This window comes from Calidris pugnax, unplaced genomic scaffold (genome assembly GCF_001431845.1).
Source record: "Calidris pugnax isolate Ruff unplaced genomic scaffold, ASM143184v1 scaffold219, whole genome shotgun sequence".
NCBI lineage: Eukaryota > Metazoa > Chordata > Aves > Charadriiformes > Scolopacidae > Calidris > Calidris pugnax.
Genome location: NW_015094507.1, coordinates 4,787,359 through 4,811,072, shown reverse-complemented (window position 1 = coordinate 4,811,072; position 23,714 = coordinate 4,787,359). Strand labels below are relative to the sequence as shown.

General features: G+C 38.2%; 1 protein-coding gene across 1 annotated transcript in view; it reads right to left on the bottom strand.

The window, feature by feature from the left end:
- ROS1 (ROS proto-oncogene 1, receptor tyrosine kinase) overlaps positions 1-23,714 on the bottom strand; it is a 69,067-nt gene that overhangs the window by 37,938 nt on the left and 7,415 nt on the right. Inside the window, exons 6-24 of the mRNA XM_014964406.1 lie at positions 22,882-23,030; positions 21,329-21,467; positions 20,691-20,892; positions 19,943-20,019; positions 17,568-17,687; positions 16,384-16,568; positions 15,205-15,302; positions 14,154-14,665; positions 13,318-13,530; positions 12,333-12,443; positions 10,991-11,172; positions 9,850-10,041; positions 5,981-6,081; positions 4,198-4,412; positions 3,711-3,868; positions 2,953-3,115; positions 1,878-2,140; positions 924-987; positions 54-256 (exon numbers count right to left, since the gene is read on the bottom strand). Coding sequence (XP_014819892.1) covers positions 54-256; positions 924-987; positions 1,878-2,140; positions 2,953-3,115; positions 3,711-3,868; positions 4,198-4,412; positions 5,981-6,081; positions 9,850-10,041; positions 10,991-11,172; positions 12,333-12,443; positions 13,318-13,530; positions 14,154-14,665; positions 15,205-15,302; positions 16,384-16,568; positions 17,568-17,687; positions 19,943-20,019; positions 20,691-20,892; positions 21,329-21,467; positions 22,882-23,030 — 3,347 coding nt within the window. The remainder of the gene's footprint in view (positions 1-53; positions 257-923; positions 988-1,877; positions 2,141-2,952; positions 3,116-3,710; positions 3,869-4,197; positions 4,413-5,980; positions 6,082-9,849; positions 10,042-10,990; positions 11,173-12,332; positions 12,444-13,317; positions 13,531-14,153; positions 14,666-15,204; positions 15,303-16,383; positions 16,569-17,567; positions 17,688-19,942; positions 20,020-20,690; positions 20,893-21,328; positions 21,468-22,881; positions 23,031-23,714) is intronic.

The window sequence follows — 23,714 nt, the reverse complement described above, 5'->3', positions numbered from 1 at the left end:
TAATTACAATAATATTTTCCTATATTCTCTAAAGCAAAGGAATTAACAAATACCTGAGACTCTGAAGTAGTCTGTATATCCAGAAGAAAAATAGAATCTTCTACAATATAGTACGCTTTGTCATCATTAGCAATATAACAGATGTCCTTTACATTTGTCTTTGCTGAAAGCTCCCATATGGTACGATTATTGTCTATGTCAGTAAGAAACAACTTGTTGGCAGAAACAGTTAGAAGAGTTGGGACAGGGAAAAGATCTGGAAGAAAAAGGGCACAGCAGAATTTACAAAAAAAAATAATAATTCTAGACAATAACAGTCATTCGTAAAGAAAGCAAGCACAAGATAAAAATAAATGATGGCCTGCACAAATTATATTTGGTCATATGTCACAGCAAATAAATAAACTAATGACTTGACTAGAATAATGACTTCTTGTCATCGCATGCAAACTCTTAAGATTTTTTTCAATGGCATTGTGGTTGTTTATCTAACAAATTTAAGCCTAGTAAAAACAGATTTGCTCATTTAATTATCATTAACAGCCCAGGCAGAAATAGCCTATGATCCCTAGTAGGTCTCTGACTTTCCTGGTTACCTTTCACAGCTCAACTAGAAATATTCTATGATCTCTAGCAATACGCAGATTACAGACCAAAACCTGCTGTTCCATATTATCCTGGGGTTGCCTAGAAAAGTTAATTTAGCATAGTTTTGAGGAAAGGTTCCAAATTCTTGAAATTTAATCTAATGATAAGAAATGTATAATCATTTCATGTCAGAAGCTGCAACTATTTCCTCTGTGGTGTCTACTTTAGGGTGGAAAAAATGTCACACACAGTGTTGGAGGCTATTTATCAGATGACCAAATTCCTGTAATGTTGATTTCACACAAACCATGAGATGGCATCTCAGTCATCCATACCTGATGAATTCTTCTCTGCTATATCAGACAAAGGTCCTGGACCCACAGAGGTGAAGGCTTGCACCTGTGAGACAGGAGATTGCTACATATGTTAAGCAGTGACATAAACCATTGCATTTGAAAACCTGTAAAGTCACAACTAATGACAAAAACAAAGCCAGATTCCCTGGCTGCTCAGCTAGGAACATACCCATGTGCTCTGTTTGACCTAAGGCTGTGCTGGTCAGTTCAAAGGCTACATTCAGGGTTGAACCATGGCTATGAAAAGAATTTTAAGCAGTGGCCCAGAGAATGACAATTCATGCTGCATTTATCAATTTGAGCTCAAAGGACACCAGAGAGTCTTGCCTCCTTCTCCAGGCTGGAGCAGTTCCTACTGATGGTTGATGTTGCATCCAACATGGTGTTCTCCCCCATCAGTACCTGGCCTATTGCATGCTCTCATGTTTTTAACTAGTCTTTCAAGCACACATTCCATATGTTCTAAAGCATTTATCACAATGAAAGCATGACCTCTTGACAAGTTTTAACATGGAAGCCTCTTTTTATGGAAGTTCTTGTGAGTCCTTTTTATGTGAGGCCTGAGTTTCTCCAGCAGTGGAACTTCTCTTGATCTGTGACTGTTTTAGTAGGCTGGCACCCTCTACCAGCTCAGCCAAATCTGTGTTAAGCTTGTGTTTAACTTCAGCAGTGGCTTTGGGATACTTCCAGAAAAGTTTCTTTTGGGCCTCACCAAACCTGTATAATATTGGAGCATTGTTTTGCACTTTATTTAGTGAACAATCCAATATATAGAAAGGGTAAGCCAGGTATCCAAAGGTGAGTCAGTGAATCAGCAGTTCCACAAACAGAAACCACAAGTTCTTGCCCCAAGCCTGATACCATCTCCTAAGCAAACACGTCAGGCTGCACTGATAACATCTACCATGAGATAAGCTCAGTAATTTTTCATACCTGAAACCTTACTGTGAGGCTAGGAAGCACATCCCTGAGAGAAAAGAACTTCTGGGTGGGCGCAACGTTGCTTGTGTTCCACTCTGTGAAAGTGTCAGCAGTGCCATTCTCACTCAATAGTTGATAGTAAACCCTGAATTGTGTTAATACTCCATTGTCCTTTTCAGGCCTGTCCCACCTGAACTCCACAAGGACTTTGTCATCACTTTTATGTAGGTTATTTCCTAACACATATATTCTAGGGTTTGTAGGAGCTGAAGGAACTGTATAAAAAAAAAAGATTAACAACACAGAGCAAAGTACTCTACTAAAACACAAACTTTACTTCATCATTTACACTTTTACTTTTAAGCCTCAGCTTTAGAACCCTAATGCTGACAGAGACAGATAGCAACTCGTGAGGTGTAAATTAGAGAAGAATATCTAAAACTTCATGGTAATTCCTTTCTGCTTTTCATTGTTCTGTAGGTATCTGATTTTAACTTGTACGAACAGAGACAAACACACTCCTGCACTCAGACTGGGGCATATCTATTTAGCCAAGTCCTGTAGTAACAATGGAGCTGCAAGGATTTTCACAATATAGAGCATACTCTGTCTCCCCTCCTACCCCCTTCAAAATCTACTGCAGCTCATAAGCTCTCTCAGCGCTTCAGTCACTCAGCACTGCATTTTAGCTGACTTAACTTTGACCTACACGAGTGCAAAAATGAACACTGAAGTAAAAATAAAAAGTGTGCAACTTTATTAAAAACTTAATAAGCAGTTATTATATTACATGCAGCCTTTGATGGTCATTGTAATGGACCTCAATTTCTCTTTCTTGTTCATAGTCATAGGCACATGGTGTATATATTGTCATGACCTTTCTGTTCCAAATTCTATTGCTGCAGCTGTGTGCATTTATACGTGCAGTAGATAATTGCCAAAGATACTCAAGAACATGTTCTTGCAACTCTCCCTCCAGCTGGCTAGCCCTGAAAGCTGCTCATTCCTCTCCAGGGTGTCACTGGCTGACACAGACCTGGTTCCAGTACCCGTTACAGGTGAGGAATGTGATTTAAAATCCTGGTACCTCCTTCAGGGGCTCGAAGGAATACAGATGTTGTTGGTGCCTTGCCCCAGTACGTGTATGGAGTGATGCTAAAATCAAAGAGTGCAAATGGTTCCAGCCAATAAACTCGGTAGGATGGCACTGTCAAGTTATGAGGATGGAGGCACCGTTCACTTTCCAAAGACTGTGAATGAAATAAAACAGAATAAAATAAAACAAAACTTTTTTTTCTCCTCTCTCAGAAAGGCCTTCAGTTTTCCAAAATTCCCCTTGTCAAGCAGGTCAACTAATTCAATGCAGAGCTTCTCTTCCTGTGAGTGACTGTTATTTCCCCAGCTCCTGTGGCACTGTAGCAATCCGCAGCAATCTGCTAGCAATCTGCCCTTTGGATTTCAAGTACAGCTTGCCAAACGTGCTAAAATGAAGGGTGGGTGAAGGCTAGATTTAACACTCAGGCAAAGGCTGTCCCACTGGAAGCTCAGAGGACATTTCTGTCTCTGAGTTACTGTGAAAGGCTTTCTCACATTTTGAGCACTGGGAGCTCCTCACCCGCTCTTCACACCTCAGCAGCTAGCCCAGAGCTACTGCTAAGCCTGTCTTCCTCCCATGCTGGCCTTAGTGTTGGAGAAACAGGACAGCTTGCTCTATATTTACACTTTAGATTGGTTGCTTGACCAATTTGTAAAAGCTGGAGAAGAAACAAACTGTATTCTGTTTAAAAACAGATATATCAGCAAGTAGATGCAGCAATACATGTAGATAATAAGGAATATCCTCACTTGTAGAGCTTTTGAACCCACGCAGTAAAAGACAGTTCCCCATTCCACATTTGTGGATGGACTCCAAGTGATGTGAAAACTTGAAACATTTCCTTTAATCCTGAAGGAAGACTCTGGCACTGAATCTGGAATCACTTTTGGTGTAAAAGAAAAATTTCCTGTCCATAAAGAGAGGAAGAAATAATACTAATTTAAAGAATATGAGCAATAGTAGACTTTTCAAACCCGACTTAAAACATTAAAGTACTATGTAAAAGCCTGTAACCTGTCATTAGACAGAAATAATTAATAACAATACCACATAATCTTTTTAACCATACCCATCTTTTATAATTGCATTATTATCCAGGTATAGCCTGAAATATTTATTAATAAGTTGCTGTTGTTCTTATATTTTGTCAAATGACTAAAGAATTTCAAGAATGAAGTATTACAGACTGACAGTGAATACCTTTATTGAGGGGTTTGGATAAAGAAAATAAGGTACCTGGCAGAGGTTTACGTGATGTGTGAACAAGGGTAAAGGCTGCAAACTCTGCTGGTTGTGAGAAGGGAATGCTAAGGCTCTGATTGAGCTCCTGAGTTGTAATGAACCGAAGACTATTAATCCAAAACAGACGACCACTGTAGTACTCCAGTGCACCCTGAGATATTTCAGAAGTACTCCATGCTGCAAATTCTGTGATGATGGCATTGCCACAACTGTGTAAAAACATATGAAATTAGTAAACTGAAAACACACGTGTAGAGAGAACAAGATTTATGCCATGTTTGACACATTGATAGGTTTCTCATCATTCAAATTCTTAATACTCATGTAGGAGGCAGGAAAGCAATTCAAAAAGTTTTCTTTAAGTTCTCTACAGAAGAACACTTTCAGAATGACACGCTGCAGGTGAGGGTGGAAAGCAAAGCCTTCATTCCTTTGATTTCATTAGAAAACAATTATAAATGGCTTAATATTCTTATGTATGGATGTAGAAAATTGAGTATTCCGAAAAATTAGCTCACCTCTCAGCTATCCCACTGAAACAGTGGAGTCTACTTCACAACATGAGATTCATTCTACTTCATTAGAGCGGGTCCCAAGATGAATTTGACCCTGTTACTTTCCTCGATAACCTTCCGTTATTAATTAAATCCTATTAACATTTTCTTCCACTGGCATCACTGGTGATTTAATGTGTCTTGTTACTTCTATGTCAAAACTTACAGGGCGCTTTAGTTCCCAATTTATCTTCTGGCTAAGAGATTAAATATGATGTAAGAGGCATCATTTTGCCATCTCAGAAATGTCTTTCAGCTTAGACACATGCTATCCAAAACAAATTTGGAAAAGCTTTGACACGCCATCAGGTCCATTAGGATGGCTTACTTCTAATCTCTCTATTCTGGCATGCCAGGGACAATGATTTATGGCTGCCAATTGGTTTATAATGGAGCTGCATGTCCTAGCTAAAACTAATCAACATATTTTGATTCTTTAAATGTTTACCATTAATCATAGCAAGTCTAAAATCAGTCAGAAAATTCAGCTGATACCACACAAAGCCAGCCTGCAACATAACGAGTGCATGTAAATACAGATACTGTTATATTTAATAATATACTGTTATATTTAATAGGTTTAATCCGATACTTGTAAAAAAAAAAGACACTTTCCATATGAAAAGGAGCAAAAATGCAGTTTCATGAGCTACTGTTCATCATGTACTTGGCACTTACAGAGCAGACTACCATTTTTCTCAAGGTCTTAGGATATAGTTGAGCTGACCCATAAGCATGGGTTTGTTTGCTTGGTTTTTTTAAACTGTGCCTTTCAGGAATAATGAAGCCATTTCATGTTTGGGATGATCAAGAGGAAAGCCTGCTGAGTGCTGATTGCTCAGGTGAGAAAGTGGTGTCAGTTCAAGTCCTAAGCTCCACACAAGATGAACAAGCTACAGCTCTAGGCACTTGAAAACTGTCAGCTGTTGTAAATGCCAATAGACAATAAAGGGTGATTATTTCCTAAGGCTAAGTCTAAAAATTGATGAGCATGACCTCAGTTCAGTTGAACACACATACTGTATTTCTCTTACTGCAAAACCCATGTTAATAACCATCTCAACATATAGTTTGCCATCAGCTAGGTGTGACCATTAGCTCTTCTTTTGTTTATTCATAAATTAGCAATCTGTGTGTCCGGCTTCGGACAAAATTTATTTTTAAAGAGTATCACAAAAACTAGAAAATACAGACTTTCTTACCTCTGCTACACATTTACTTACCCTTCTTTGCAAAGAGAAATTCTGTGTAGGTTTAGGCATAGACTGTCTTGCACAAGCCAGTAAAGAAAACCATAGGTGAGATCCAAAGTTAAACCAACCACCTAAGAAAAACAAGTCCAAATGGTGATTTGAACATGCCTCCAATTCTGAGGTATAACCTCCCTTAGGCATAACTGTTGTCTAGACAGCATCATGAGTGGCTCTTTGTCAAAAATATTATTGGCAAAAATAATATTACTGCTACGAACATTTATTCTAACAGAAAAAGAAGTAGCACTAGAAAATAAACAGGTCATTGGTAGACACCTATTTATAGCAGCTGATGATTTTCTAGATAGCATTTTATGAGCATCTGTCACAGTGTTCATCCCTGGAGTATCTGAGTACTTCAGATATGATGGCAATTGTGTATCAAGTGATTAGTGGAACTACTTATCAAAATTTCCAGAACACCTCTGGTATTTTAATATTCTTTGTCACAAACAGGTGGTTAATATCCATTCTGAAAGCCAGAATCACTTTTTGAAAGAAGTATTTCAGATCTTTTGTCTTTATTTTCTAGCTTTGATTTTATGCATAGAATATTTAATGTGTTGTCTTATTTATGGAAAATACATGCAAAATTTTTATTGATGTATTTGGCTAAACAGGAAATTCAAATATTTACATTTTGGTAAATCATTTATTATTAAATAAAGAGCCAAAGGGGGAAATGAAACAATCCTCCTATTCATTACTTCAGTATTTCAGCTTTGCCTAAACCAGGTTCAAGATTTTTTTGTTTATTTTAATAGGGAACTAATATTCAGAATAGACCTTTATTGCTTCTGCAGTAAACAACAGATTCTATACCATATGCAAAAATAATAGAAATCAGACATCTAATAAACTGTTCTGTGAGTAACAAAGAATTTGCTTCCACAAATTAGTCTGCTAAATGTTATCAAGTTCAGTCTATGTCATGTCATTAGCACAGCTTACAAGTTGTTAGGAGCCTCTCTGAACATGTTTTCAGCAGCTCTCAAACTTCTCATCTAAACACTACTTGTAGCTATTCTTTTATAAGCTTGCATCTCTGTGTAAGTGGAGCAGCCTTTTTTTTTTTTTTTTTAAGTCTTCATTAATAAACTGCAGAAGATGATGACAGGAAAGCAAATGCCATATCACTTAGTTGTCTGTTGGTCCTTATGTAATCATATTCTTGACATATTTCTGTTGACATTGTATGTCAGAAAATCAAGGTTTGAATGACTGCTCCTGTAGGTTTTCTTGTTAAAAATATCTTACAGTATGTATGTGCCACAGTGCATATTTAATCAAGCATGGTATATTTTATCCCATTTACCTATTCTCCCTCCCATGCTTAACACCAAATTCCTGAACCTACCATGCTTTTTTAAATATTTGAAGCTTCTTTCCTTGCCTCACTTTTTTCCTGCAACTGTTACATTTTCCCATAGACATGCCTATCTTCTTTCTCCTGACCCCTATATCCCCAATAATAAACGGCAAATTAATATTTGTACTATTCATATGTTCAGAAGCTAGGCAGTAATTTCACAACTCCCTTTCGTTATGCTTCAAAAATAGACAAACTTTTTCCATTTCAAGAGAGGTACTAGTCTCTGGACACGATATGTAACTCCACATCATAAAGCACAACATAAATTTAGCTACTTGAAATACCCGTTGACTAGAAATATTAAGAGGCCACACCGAGAGGGTCCTGGCCCCTCCTGCATACAATGCACTTTGCTGCTCCCCTATAAATTGCTTTGTCCCAGGCGTACTGTACAGTGTAAATGACTCACTAAGTGCTTTGGAAATTCTGTGCCAGACCCTAAACTGGAATAAATCACAGTACCTCTGCCAAAATCAATCAAGCTATGCCAATACACACCAGTTAGGCTAAACAATGAGTTGGAAAATAAAATAATTGTCATAGAAGGATCTAGTTCCTGCCAAAGAAATTAGATTTTCAAAGCTCTGCTTTCATATTTGTTTAGGAAACCTGTCATTTCCTAAACATAGTAGAAGAGTACTCCATAGTGTCTCTTCTATTCCTATCACTCAGATTTCAAGCTAAAAGGAGATAAAGTGCTGAAGATCCTATGCTGACCAGCTGAATAGCAATTCTTTATTAGAAAAACAGCTAGTAAATATCAGTATGAACCAGTTCTGTAGAGAACATGTTGGATAATAGCAATTAACTATTAAATCTGTATTTTAATATTGAGATATGACGTACTCTTTTCAGAATAAAGGACTACATTGCACAAGGAAGATACACATTATTACTTGTGCAAACATATATTTGCTTCTTTATATGGGATAATAGCAACCACCTCAATAATTCCACCATTAAAGAATGTTGCACTGCCTTTTTTTTTCCTGATGGATTTATTTTGGGCTTTATTTTAACAAACAAACACCTGTCAGCTATAACTGGTCACTTCTTGATCTAAACATTTTTACTTGGCTTTTTTCCTGTATACATCACAGCAGGAGGCTGAGTTCAGGAAGTCAGTGCATAGATTAGGGGCAGCATAGAAGCAGGAGAGGAGGTGTTTGTTTGTAGGAGGTGTGAATAAGTGGATAGTTGAAGGCTGGTATCACTGACATAGAAAAAGGTGCAGAAAAAAAGTGACAGGAACAGACAAGCAGTCTTATTGCTGCCAAGGTTCTTGAAAACAAGAACAAGAAATGTAAGGTTAGCATGAAGCAATTCAGAGAAACAGGTAGTGAATCAAACGGGAAGGGCAAGGAAAGTGACGTTCACTGCTTAGAATTGTCAGTCCTTTGAAACAGATCACCCAGAAGACATGTGATAAGTGTGCTGTTGAGTTTGGACAGCACATATCTTCCCATGAAGACACTCCACACCAGCCAGCTTCCATGGAGAGGTGTGGAAGGTGACCCCTTGCAACACAGACATTTCTCAGTAGATGTGACAAAAGTTTTTCAGTTCTTCTGGATTTAGGTTTACAAGTATAACAGGTGCCACACCAGAACCAGCTTTCCCTCTCCTCCCCAAACCCTCATGAACATAACAGGGACCTGTGAGATTGGCTGGCCTTTCCGAATGTTGGTTGCCTTTCAGAGACTAAGCCAGTCCTGGATTTTTTTATAATCACAGAAACATCAGCCTCTTTTAGTTTGGGAAAGGAAATTTAAGTGTTCTGGGGGATGATACAGAGCTAACCAAGATCTCCAAAGTCTAGAAAGTGTCTTTAATAGAGAACCTGTCTTCAGGTAAAGTGGGAGTACAAATTGTAAGACAGATGGAATTTCTCTAGCAAGAGCAGTGTTTTAAAGGAAGCCATTGCAGCAATGATATATCTAAGTTAACGTCTTCTGTAGCAGTCAACCTATGCCTCACTCCAGCACTTGAGACCGAGGGTAAAACCCCACGCAGGCTGTGGTTTGAAGTGGGGAGCATTCAGCTTTTCTTTGAGAGAGACTCCTTAGAGCAAAAACACTGCAATAGGTGGAATGGTCCCTCAGCCTGACTTGCTCAGGATGCAGCCTGGGAAAGTTTCAAAGGCTCACCAAACCTTGTGTGCTTCACTGGGTCTGTAGTCCCAAACCCACTGATTCACAAAGTCCTCCTGTTCCTGTTACAGCATTTTGCTGCGAGGGTCTGACTTAAGAATTACAAGCCGGAGTTTCAGTATAGCCATTACATGAGTTAATTCTTACCCTGTTCTCGAAATGCTCTAACAATATTGCAAGAAAGGCATGCTATTTTTTTGGTCATAATATGGTGATATTGACAGCCATGAACACTGACTATATTCAAGAGGTCTAACGGCTAAAACACACCTCCAGTAAATAAAATAATAATATTAGAAAAAAATAAAACCAGTCACCTGTTTACCAGAAAACTGTAGCTGTTCTTGTAACATAAGATACTCCTCTCCATTTAGTCTTGCGCTCTCTACTGAATACATTGTGGCCCAGTACAAATAGCCATTTACTGAATCCACTACTAGATCCTTCACCGGGAACACAACATGAGCCACGACATCCATATGGCCTCCCAGTAGTGATTTACTGTAGATCTAGGGACAAAAGAATTGCTTTTAGCATCACACCTGAATCATCAGCTATGATCAATTGAGTATACATGAGTGACTTTTCCACAACTATTTATCAAAAGCTTATGCAAGCATTAGGCTTTCAAAACCTAACCCTTTTGCATTCAAAGTATAAGGATGAAGAATAAGGCAAAATTATTAGTTAATGTTTGTCCAAAAGTAACAAAAGAAAAAGCAGAAATATCTCTTCCCCTTGGCTTTCCCAGTTTTAGCAGCCTTCTGTCTGACAGAGTTTCTCACCCACTCCATACTCACTATTCACAAGTGTAAATGAGGGTGCAAGGCAGTGTGAAATCTGGCCTCTTAGCTCCAGTTTTTAAAACAGCTTCTGACTTTACACTTACAAGAAATGAAAGGCATAATTTTAACAGCACTGCATAAATTAGCACTGCAATTTTGAAGTCAGATACCTTTTAAATAATTCACATGTCAATGTTCCTGATATGAGAGTGTACAAAGTGCAATTGTAATTATTTTTTTATCTGCAGTGATCTGCAAAATATCACAGTACAGAGATCAGTCTTGAAAATCTCTGTGTAAACAAATCATGTCAAATTTGATTAAAACAAAGTCCATCTACTTCTGAGCTGAGATTAACTTGGCAGTCTCCTTTTTCACAATCATCACTTATTTTTACAATGTTGAATTCAACAAAACATGTTTGATTTTCCTGTTTTGCACCTGGAGTTCAGTATCCTCTCTTGGTGAATATTAGTGAACATTTCACCCCGAGCTTTTGTATAACTCTGGAAAACCACATAAGGGAAGAAAGGCCTCCTTGTTACACACTGTAATAAGGTCCAAATGCATCTCAGGTTACAAAAAGTAAGGATCATCTTCACCAAGACTGTTGTGGAGTCTTTTTTATTGACCTCAGGCTTTTTTTCCTTTTAAGAAGTGCAACTATACCTACCGTATTTGCTTTGCCAGCCCAGTACAAGCATTGACCCAACCAATCAAAAGCCAGTATCCTTGCATTTCTGATGTCAGACACATAAGTATTCTCAGTGGTAACCTCTCTTTTGTTCAATGACCAGGTCTGAACTTCCCCCATGGAATTAATCCAATAAAGAGTGTCATTATACCAATCGAGGTCTTGAAGAAAAAAGGGAAAATATTTCACAAATATGTAAATAAAACCCCATATATTTTTAAAGAATAAAAAGTAGCCAGACACTTTAGTTTTTTAAAAATCAATACAAATGAACAGTTAGGCTCAGTTAATATGAAGATAGAGACTTCCTTATAGGAATACAATGTACATATATAGTCTATATATAATTGTTCTGGGTTGAGCGACACAGGACTAACTTGTCTTCTAATGCCAGGAAAACTGCACTTTTCTATTAGAAGACACTAGTGTCTGAATTTATGAAAATATTTACATAAAGCCAGCTAGGCTATGTGGGATTCAAGGTCTCAGTGGTTTTGAGTCTTGCCAAGAGCAGGGATGAGGAGGAGCAAGGCCTGGGCACTTGACCCAGGCTGGTCAACAGGATTATTTCATGCTATGATCACATGCAATATACATTAGAAAGTTTGCTGCGTAGTTTCTCTCTCCCCTGATGGCAGTGGTCCAGAGAACTCCTGGCCCCAGTGCTGGAGCCCTTTCCCTTCCTCCCAAAGCCATTGCAATCACAGTGTCTGACATTTGTTGTCCACTGCTAGGAGTGCGCAGCTTCCTATCGTTATAATCAGCTGAGGATAATTCTTGTATATCTTATATTAGTATCGGGATTAATACTGCTTCTTTATTATTATTATTAATTATTTAGTCTTATCCTATTAAACCTATTTATATTTCAACCCTCGTGTTTCATTTCCCCAATTAACCTTTCTGTGTGGGGAGAGGTCATCAGGTGCTAGAATAATTGTCTAAATGACGATAAATTGTTATGGGTTTTCTCAAATCATAACAAAAGTGCATATATAGCCCTGATGATTATAAATGTATTATACATATTGTGATGCTGGAGGCACCTCAGTTTAGTTCAGGAAGTTTATTTTAGCTCTACTGTAACTGCAGTGATGTCAGTAGGGTTTCACTAAGGATTAATTTGATCCATAAAGTAGAAAAAAAGAGGATGGACACAAAGGCTTGGCTCAGTGAAGCTGCTTCACTGCATGGCACTGCATTCAAGCCTAGACTGCTGCAATGAAAGCTTTTGTCTTCCAGTTCTGTTAATGAAATTTATGGAGAGCTAATAAATGCCAACAAGTCTGTAGCAGCGGCATGCAGTTTGTTTAGTATTTACCTGAAATATTTCTTATATGACGATAGAGTAGTTCTCCTGGCCCATAGCTATCCAACCGCTGCTTCCAGAGCCCCTCAGCCCCCACTGCCAATATATATGGTTCTTCTTCAACTGAGAAAGAAAGAAAACTGCAGTTGTGCACACCAACAAGCAATTAACGTATATGTGTATTTCAATAGCAGGGGTTTCTGTTTCTGGAAAGTTACAGAAGCACAGTTAAAACTGACTCTACACCAAAGAATAATGGACAAAGAAGAAAGGCATGAAAATTTCACAAATTGGGAAGCTCAGAGATTCAGGGCAAGTTCAGATCGAGAACAATAAGGCAATTTGGAACCCTATTAGATACCTAAAAATCACTGTGGGTTTGGCCCTGGCCTTATCAAAGTCAGACAAAAGTCACCCCTAATCTCAGATGCCAGTACAGTGCCTTAAATTGAAAGCACTTTTCCCCTCAGACATAGGTTATTATGGGTGAACTAGGTTTCTAAAAACATTCCCAAGATCTACAAATCTCAGACATCATGCACACATCCATTTACCTCATTATCTATGATAAAACCAAGGATTTTCAGCTTTTAGTGAGTCTGCACTTTCTCATCATTAACTCCCAAGGCACTGCTCAAACCATTTTGTCATAGAAAGTGTTTTATAGAGCACAGGAAAGGAATAAAACCTCCCATACTCTTTTATTTGATACTGTACCAAATAATGTGTTTGATAGTGTTTTAGCAATATAAAAATTTATATAAGTAGTAATAATAAATGCATAATACCATTACTGTGGTTTGAGAATCTTACTACTTTAATTAAAAGCAAATTTCCTTATCGGGTATTCTTTAATGTTTCTAAGACAATCCTTTCTGTGCCGCTCTTTCTGCAGTCTTTGCCCAAAGCCTGGGCCACACCAGGTAGAAAGCTGTATGCATAACTCATTCTCCATTTCTCCTGGTGACAAAGCAATTCTCACCTTCCTCTTTCTCACCTTTTCCTAAAGTTGTGCCTCTAAATGACTCCGACCATGGCCCTTCACCGGCAGGAGACACAGCTCTGACTGACACTTCATATGCTGTGAAGCTGGCCAGCTCCTTCACTGTGAACCTAGTGTCACTAATGTTTGAGACAACCCATTCCTCCTCAGATGGATGCTGAGATGACACTTTCACATCATAGGTCCAGTTCTGCCAAGCAGATAGGCCTGTGAGATGCAAACAATCATGTTATTATGGAATAGATGGTTGTAACAGAAGATACACATCCTTTGAAAAAAACTGTACATTGAAGAACTCATTACAAAAATGCCAGGGTCAACGGAATTAGGAAAGGAATAAATTAAAAGATTACGCTTTCTAGCTCAGGGACTCATCAAGAGTAGTGGCTCATCCCCCATCAAGAATGAAGTTGGAAGAGCCAAAATTTTCCCCAGCCAGGTAATTTTCTGGTGTTCAAAGACACACACACAGAGGACAGATACCATAGCACAGTCACTGGCCAAAAGCCAGTACATCTCTGGCATGCATTTTCTGTGTGACGTCAGCAACCAATATTACTGCTTCTCCATACCATACTTAAGATGGAGCCTTGCTTAAAAGTCTTTGTAGATGACAAATGAGTTACCAATATAAACTTGTATTCATTTAATCAGAATATTTAGCTATTTTACCAGCAAATCTTGGGTTAAATTTTTCAAACTGAGATAATGCCACGTCTTCCAACAGGATTGGTTATTGAAGTCCCCAAAGACCAGAGAGGGAAAAAGGAAAACAGGAAGTTATTCTTCTATAAAGAAAAGGACTTTCAGGAAGAAACAACTGAACTTACTTGTTCCAATAGTGGGTTCAGGTGGTCTCCAGCTGATCACAGCTTTGTCCATCCCAAACAGTGCCGTGACGAGCCGAGGCAGAGTTGGTAAAGGAAAAGGCTGAGTTGATACCCCATAGAAAAGCAAATTACCAAAGCCAGAGTACTCTGGATATTCCAAATTGCAATCCACAACATATTCGTTGAAGCTAGAACTCCCCACTGGAGAGACTTCCTCATGGAAAACTGCCCAGCCGTCTGTGACAGTAAAAACGTTATTCTCATAAGCAAAGCTCTCCGTGTCATTAAATGGCACGTGTGATCGTAGTGTGTGAAATTCTGAACCATCAAGGAAACCTGACACAAAAGCCTGATCTGTTTTGTTGAAGAAAATAAGTCTCTTAGATTGGAAGTTGATCGTGAAGTCTCTCAGAGTGCTGGATTTCACCACTGGTGAAGCTGTGGAGGCAGTGCCAGGAAACAGTGGAAGGTTTGCTCTGTATATGCCATCCTCCAGAAGACAGAAAATATAGCTGGCCATGGAGAAAAATAGACCCAAATAACTACGGTGCAAGAACTTTGTAGAGGAGTCACAAATATTTTAACAGCTCAGAGATGTACCTGTCTTTACACAGACAATAAGAAAATGCTTTGGGCACTATTAATATATATCCTAGAAGAATTAAACACATCCCTTTTTACTTTCTGGGGATTTGACTGGCACATTATTGGAGACTATTCTTCCATAATCTCACTTATTAATCATGGAGATTTCAAATGCATAGAACTTTATATTCATAAAAAAACCTGAATGTCTGCAAACTAAATTTCTGCACTGGAAATACTTTATCTCCTCTGCTAACACCCTAGGGAAGAAAATGCAGAAAACAACACTGCATGGTGTCACTCTTGTTCCAATTGTTTTGTAGTTTGTTATTTGTTGCCAATTGCACTTTTGTTTTGGTAAGGAAGGAGTTTGAAACAGGAACCTAGATGACTAATGAAGTGAAGAAAATTAGAGAAGAGCTTTATAGTACCTTTGACACCAAGTGCTCAAAAGGAGTACACTTACCCATTATAGGGATCAGCTATAACCTTCTTAGGGGATGTCACATAAAGAGGAGTGATGTCTTCAGCTGCTGTGCAGTTCTCTAAATGGCAGACATGTATCTGGGGAATGAGAAGAAAAACTGGTGATGCATTCATGGGGCATTTGCTAACGAGCAAACAAGCTGACCCAAGATTCCTTCAGGGGAACTAGACAATGAAACATCTCTCTCACAATCCTAGGTTCTTCTGGGCTCCTGAGTTGTCGGTCATCTGAGTATAACACTTGTACACAAGTACAAATGCATCCATGACAGCTTACACTGAAGGACCTGTCTGTCAGTCAGCCTCCTCTTAACTTCCTACCTCTAAGGTGGAGGGAAAAGCCCAATTTGGGGGGTATAGGCAAACTATACTTTGAAAATTATCCAGCAGGGAAGGGAAAAGAGGGAAGGAAGTGCTTTTCTGATCCTGGGAACAATACCATGGGTCTTCTCTAACCTGCAATGGATTCGGAAATTCCTGCCATCAGTCTGTTCATCTACAGCTCAGTACTGCTTTTCCTGCTCCCTGAGCAGTAAGTGAAAAATCAGATGTGGCAAGAGGACTGGAAAAAAAAAAAATCCCCTAGTAAACATTTAGGGCAACTTTCTAGTCCTTTGTGCAATAGAGGACTACAAAAGTCTGACCATTAGTGTAATAGAAGTTTTATGAGTAGGGAATCAAGTGCAGGGTTGCTATCTACATATTTACTTCAAGTTAAAACAGTTGTAATCTGAGTTGTTATCACTGGTATGAAACACTTTCACTATTGAGCACTTTTTATCAATTATAAAGGGCATTATAACCACTAACTAGCTATATGACCACCTTTCTGAGGCAGAAAAGGAGCTGAACAGCAAGGCAAAGAATCAAGTAGCAGAAACAAAGTCGCTTATACTGGGTATGAGGTGTCCTAAGGAGAAAAATAAGACAAGGAGCCAGAGTCCCATACAACCCATTTGCTTTAAATATGACCAGATATTCAAGCCTTTCTTCTTTTTAAATTCTCTGAAATATTTGAATGTTATTAAAGTAAAAAATCTGTTTCTATAATTATATTTTGTTCATGCATATCTTTATATAAATCAGATTTTCTCATGTAAAATAAATCACAGTAATAGTTCAAATGAAACAAGAAATTAATTAAGCCCTAGAGCACTACCTTTTTGTTCATGACAAAGTATATCCTCTGGTAAAGCCAGTCTACTGAGATGGACGTAATATTCCCCCAGCCAGCATAAAAGAGTGTTAGGTCAGATACATCAGACATATTAGCAGCTCCTTTCATCCAGATGGAATTTCCCTCAGAAAAATAGACAACTTGCCGATAAACATTCACAGAAATTCCTAAAAATAGAAAGATATGTACACACCGATAATATAAAAAAATAAATTTCAGTTTTTCAGTTACTTTTTCTACTTGCCTTAAGAAGAAGTATTTTTCAACCTGCAACTCAACATCACTGGAGAAAAGTTAGCTGGTTTTCTCCTGCACTTCCAGTCTTCTTTCAGATAATAAGGAAACTTTCCCATTTGCTATGTAAATGACATTATTATAGACAATTGCCCTTCAGAAAGGCAATCAGACAGAAAGAGGATATATAACATGCAAACCAACTGACACTGATTGCCCCTCTCCAGGGCAAACAGACGCAATTTGCATCTCCTCACAAAGCACCATTCACACTAGAATTCAAGCTAGACATTATCTGTGCCACCCCTCCATTGTCAAAGGGTATTTAGTCAGGGGGAACATTCATTCTCTGGCATCTTTGTGGCTCTGTGATCTTCAGTAGATAAACTCAGATTTCCACACTGTCTCCAAGGTCCAAATACAGTACCAGTGTAAATAAGGAACATTAAAGTGGAGAGTAATTTGAGATAAGATGGTTGTCTGGTGACTTAGGCTACTAAATGCCTCATGCCCCAGAGCTCTGTGCCCCAGACTAGCTAACACACTAGCATACTCTTCAGACAGTACCTTTTGACACTTTGTGTTATTTAATTCTTAAGTTTGAACCACTTCACCTCGTCATATTCATTAATCATAGGGAAACCTCTGCTTTGGCTTCAACTTACCTCAATTTAGATACCTAATACATAAAAGTCCAGCTCTGAAGTAACTGCGTAGATTTAGTGAAGTTTGCAATGGGATGAACAATTCACCTTTGCCCAATGCCTGTCATTTCAAACAGGTCAAAACATGTCCTGAAAGTTCCTATTTCTCCCCTTTGACTATAAAGGGAGGCTAGATACTGTCTCAGGCTGAGGTGCATTCTGTCCTTGATGAATGCAGAGGTCTAAGTCCTACTGGAAAGAAAAGGAGAAAGCCCGATCTGATTTTACCTGTAATGTGGTGTATAATATCATTTTGCAGGCATTGGGCTGCTTCAAGGAAATGTGCCGTGTCTCTCTTCCTTAAAGACTGGTTTCTGGATAGGAAGAGCCATGTTGCTTTATCCTTCACTAACAAAAGGAGAAATTTAGAATTATGAGAAACGACTGCAGCACAAAGAATGTTGCTAGCTCAGATACATCATTAATAGACATGCATATATACATGCACACACACATATATATACATGTGCATAGATATTTTTCCACTAGCAAGGACTGACTAAAACTTAAACTCTTTGAGTGTTGGAAGTGGATGGAGTTATTCATTACAGTGTCTTCTGGCCACTCCCCTGGGGTGAGAATGCACTGCCTGAATTTCACAGTTTCCTTACAGTGAGTCCCCAGTGAGTGAAAGTAAACTGGAGCAAATGAGGCCCTATGGGCTCCGGGGAATCAAGGCACTAAGACAGCCATGTCACTCCAAAATCCAATGGAAGTGGGATATTTAACCCCCTTTAGCCTCTTTGAAAAGCCGAGTCAAACTAGAATATTATCCCACAGAGCTGGGAAAGAACAAAGCAAGTATGTTTATTTAATATATTTCATCATACTGACCAATGATTTTTTCAAGAAACAAGTAGGTTTTACAGATAAAGATGATAATGGGATAATATTATCTTCTTCGAAATTGAAAATTTTAAAATATGGATTTTTTTTTTAACAAAGTCACAGATTTTAAAGTCAAAGAGGAAAGCTTTGGCCACTTAAACTGATTTTGTGCTTATACAGGCCCAAGTAACTTACATCCAAACCTCTGCAGCAAATCCATAGCTTCTGTTTGGGCTGTGTATAGCTCTGGAAAAGCCAGCTAGTCTTGCTTCTGAATCTCAGATCCCCAAAAATCTAGCACATCCCCTGCTAAATTGATTCACCAGGTAGTTACCTTCATTTTAAAAGTGGTGCATTATTTCGAGCCCCTGTATTTTAAACAGCTGTCTGCTATCAGATATCATTTCCTCATATGAGGAGTATCACAAGACTGTGATCGAATGCTGTCTTAATTAATTCCTGGATAATCAGCATAGATTGAGCTTCATGCATTTCTCATGATGCACACACTGCGAGTTATTTCGGTAATGACCTCTCCAGAGCAGATTGCAAGAGGCCAATATCACTTCCTTATCTCATTTCCAGTGACTTTTCTGATCCCAGAGATCAGACTCTTTCCCTGACTTTTCTCAGGGCTTAGATCCACACAGCTCAGTACCTGATGCAGCAGCATTTTTTTTTGATAGTGATACAGGAGGAAGGGCTGCCTCTGCTCACGTTAGCACAGAGAAAAAGTGTGTTCCAGTGCAATTCATGGGAATCAACTGAAGTTTTAAGTAGTGACTAAGGGGAGGTTATATGGTTCCAGTTCCATACCCCCAGACAGTGTGGTTTTTTAGGGGTAATGTTGTTTGCTTGTTTTCTACCTTAAATTAATTGGTTGGCAATTAGCTTGACTTAATGAACTCAGTCAGATATAGCAGTCTGGATATTTCATAAATGGCAGAAATGTTACGGCTCAGGGTCAGCAAACCTCTGTGGAGTCTCCAGATAAGGACATACCAGTGCTATTACAAAAAAAGAAAGAAATCGTATTTAAAAAAAACACCAGAGAAGCTAAAAGCTCAATTTCTCCAACCAATAGCAGAAGACCAGCGATTCAGAGAGAGACTTAAAGTGTTTGCTAGAGTTGAAGAGTTTCCAGGTGTTTGACAACTGGATTTCTTTGGGAGGAGGGGAGAGTCTTCTGTTTTCATTCTAACAATACTTTTTGGTAATATTGGTTTCCTTCTCACTTGTGGTCTGTCTCAACATTTACCTTTCTCTGGCAATTCTTTGAGTAATCATCATTACTTTCATTATTAATTAGTTGATATAGTAAAATAAATACAGCTATGAAAGAGCAACAAAAATTTATATGATTTCACATATTTGGCATCAGATAACTGAGGATGTTTTGACAAAAGACTTTAATATTAAGTATTTAATATCATTAGAAGAAATACATTTGTTAAAATCTTATCTAAAAAAGGAAAATATGTCCTCTCAGTCACCGCTTTGGACCACTGAGGCTTTTCGTCTGTAATGCAACTCAGGCCTAATTTGTTTGGTCCTACCAGCATCCCAGGCTGTTACCATGCTGTATAACCTAATAGTGTCTACAGCTAAAGAGCAGAATTCCCTCTGATATGCTATTGACTATGCAGTGTACAACTCTTTGTCATGCACTGTTTACAGTCTAAATATTATTCTCTTCTGCCAGATACATGGCAGCCCACCAAATGTGACTTTGTTCCCAGGAATAGAGAATGATAAAGCCTCTGCTGCTCTTGTACCTTTGGATTCTGGGGTTGTGATGTTGGCTTCAGCAGGGGGTCCAGCACCAACCTCGTTAACCGCCACAATACTGAACCTACAGTGAACCAAAGAGACAGGGCTTGGTTTGCAGGTTTCTTCTGAAAAATTGCTGGAGAAATATTTTATCAAGTAGGCAACTGCTACAGAAGTGCTTGACTTTCGGCAAACACTCATTTAACCATAATTCTCTGGGAAATTTGCAATAAAAATAAAACCAACCCGAATCTGAGTTCCCCAAAGGTGGGACAATGACAGAATCTTCAAAATTAAAATTCAAAATGGGGCCTCAGACTCAGAAGAGTAACTCAGTTTCATTTCAAAGGAAGATTTGTATTTACCGGTGCAAGGAGAATGCAGACCTTTGTGATAATAAAAATTAAGGCATTTTTCCAGGTGCTTAAAGAACTAGAGAAGACTGCTCTGTCATTCCTTGAATATACTGAAAAGATGTCATACAAGCTTAAAAAATGAAAACCAGCAGCTAAGAAAATGGAGCCTTCTGGGCCTATATCAAATTGCTTTTCCTTCCTCCTCATCTGACTTCCACAGAAGCAGCCAATTCATCTGGAATAACTCCATTATCCCAAGGAAGGTACCCTTGCTTTTGGCAAGAGCATAATAAAACAGCACAACTGTGCAGAAGTGGTACTCAGTCATACCCTCTACTAGCCAGGCAAGAAGCACTATAGCACACTTGGCCATGTTGGTTATCTTTTCTTTTTGTACCTGTAAGTGTTGTTTGGGAAGGTGGAATAGAACTGAAAGCTATGCCCTCTTGAGGCTCCCAGCAGTTTGTGACTCTCACTGGTCAGGAGCAAGTTATACCCAACAATCAATCCATTGGGAAAAAGTGGTGGAGACCAACTGACTTCAACAGTGTTAGGACTTGAACTCTGAATATCCTTAATGACAGGAGCTGTTGCAGGAGCTGCAAGAGACAGAAATATGTGACTCTGGGATGGCATTTAAGATGTTAATTGTTTTCCTTTTTTTAGGTACATTTTTAGGTTTCATACCTGTTAATTCATTTGTACTGATAAATGACAGCATAAAGTTTCAGCAATGGTTTACGTTTTTTAGTGTCCAGGAAAACTTCACTCAAAAAGTTAATGTGTGTAAATTGCACACAAAAGTATCCAATGTGCCCTCACAATTTTGACCATGTAGTTTTCTGTGCATGTTTTCAAAACTAAAAGCAGGAAGCAACCCTGAATCTCCTAGTTCAAACAAAAAAGCCTGTAGTAGGCAAGATATACATCATTCTGAAGATTAAGCATCAATGTTTTCTGTGAAAGAAACAACAGGGAAAACAAAATGTTTCTGATAGCCTCCTGAAAGAAGTGATTAATAGTGTGATTCATTACCTCCAAAAGCATGTGTTCGGTAACTGGGACTCGATGGAGAACGGAGCTGCAGCTGAGATGTGATGATCCAAACTACTCGAAACACATATTCTGTGAAGGCTTGAAGGTCTTTGACTGTATATGAGGTTTCAGAAACTACCTAGATCAATGCACAAACACAATCTCTTTTTTTCTTCCTCCATTTGCAGTTACTATATAGGGTGTTATCAGGGCAAAAGAAGTCTCATACAACAATATACATATTTCAGGATACTAAAGTGCAGGGTCCTAAGCCTAAATAAGAGGAAATTCTGAGAATTATTTTCCCTACTTTCAGAACTTTTTCTCTTCTCTTTTCTTCAGAACACAGTACCAAATCTAAACAATGAATGGATGGATGGAAGGATGGATGCAATATAATAATACATTTGAAGAATAAGGTAAAAAATCTAAAACAATAATGTATTATGAGCAACGTATTTTAAACTGTTTGTTTAAACAGGTTTAAGATTCAAAGCTCCTAGTTACTTGAAATATTTATGGTCTGAAGTCATTGTTCCCCATTATTTCACCAATGATTAATTCAGAACAACTTCCTGCTTAGCAAATTATCTTTACCTTTGATTTGTGGCTCCGACTTGACATGCTCTATAAAGTAGTCCAATGATGGCAAGATAACAAGTGTACAGTTGACGCAAAAGAACATAATATGAGAATAACCATACTGAGTCAGAACAAAGGCCTGTCTAGCCAAGCATTGTGTCTTTGTCAAGAACCAAAAAAATATCTCTAGGGAAAGGTATAAAAAGAAAAAAAGCACACAGTGATATTTCTCCTGAATACCCTCAAGTCTTGGCATTTTACAAGCATGGCTCAACATGAAACAAAGGTAATGCTTGCATTTAGTTTGCATTTAGTAGGACCCAATTTTTTCTTCCAGTAGTTTTTCCAGTCACTTTTTGATTTAATAATTTTAACAATTTTAAATATTAATATTTAGCAGCTTTAATTTAGTAATTTAATATCCACATGTGCCAGGAAGCAGCTGAATGTCTTAACTACACATTCTGTGAGGAAATACCTCCATTTGCTAGTTTTGAATATGCTATCTGCTAGTTTCCATCAAGGTCCCTAGTTCCTATGTTGGAGGAAATGGTGAAAAATTGTCCACTTCTCAGCTTCTCCATGTTACTCATGATTTTGTGCACCTCTTTCATAAGCCTAACATATTATCCAATGTTTTTCTAAAATAAGTGAAGAGCAGAGACAACAAACATAACCAGTGCCCTGTGAGTACACTAAGAATCCCAAAATATTTTACCAATTTTACCAATTTTACCAATTTTACCAACTGCAAGAAAGAGATAAAGGAACCACTTAATCCACTAGTGAATTACAGCCACTTCTGTTTCAAAATCTAGTTGTTACTTTTATTCCTCACGTGGTTTCTGTTATGATTGCACTCTATTAATAAATTACCTTTATTCTTTTTTTCCCCTGTGACATAGGGCTAGATTATAAATAAAACCAAGAACCTATTTCCTTGCAAAGTAAAAGGAAGTGTCCTTCTTTACCTCTGTGTACCTCCAGTCCCCAGGGAGTTGATTGAACTTCCACTGGATAATATATTTCACCCCAGAGATGTTGGCTGGCTTCCACCCTAATGTGACATTGTGGTTTCCTATGGTAGATGCAAAGGGTGCTGTAGGCTTGTTCAAGTAATCTGAGGGGAAAATAAAATACAACAGTAAGAAAAAAACCTGGCAATTTCTGGGCCTTACGGGTAAAACCCTATTACTCCACACACCTGAAAGCTGTGAAGCCAATAAAAACACAGGAAATAGATAAATTTAAAATGTTGCTGAATATATCACATGACATTTTAAAGACAGTTTGATAAGTAAGCCTGTACTGGACCAAGCTCAATGCAAGCAAATGTGACTAGAACTCGGTGCTTGGGTAAATGCACTTTTAGTTACAGGTACTTAGTAAAATTGTGCTGAATAGAAACCTAGAGAACTTATGGGAGACTTCTGAAGAGATTTTCAAGAAGCTTATTTCAATAGCACTGTATTGGCCAAATTGTTCCCGTGTAAGTTGCGGGAGCTTTTTGTAATGCTTTCAAGGTAGCAGCCAGGTCAAGGACAGGCGCTTGACAAATTATCATCTTAAACAGCTGAGATTAGATTTTAAAAGTCTCATGTCCATGAGAGGAAAGGAAAACAGTTTTACTATTAGAACGAGCTAATTTCATTGAATTTATTAAAAGAAGAAAGAGGAGTGGTAGTTTTCTGGCGAATAAAAACACTCAAGACATTCCTTTTTTTTCAAAGAAATCCACATAGTAGAACAAGTCTGTAATATTAAAACTGAATTTGACAAACTGTGAATTGGACAAAGGACTGTA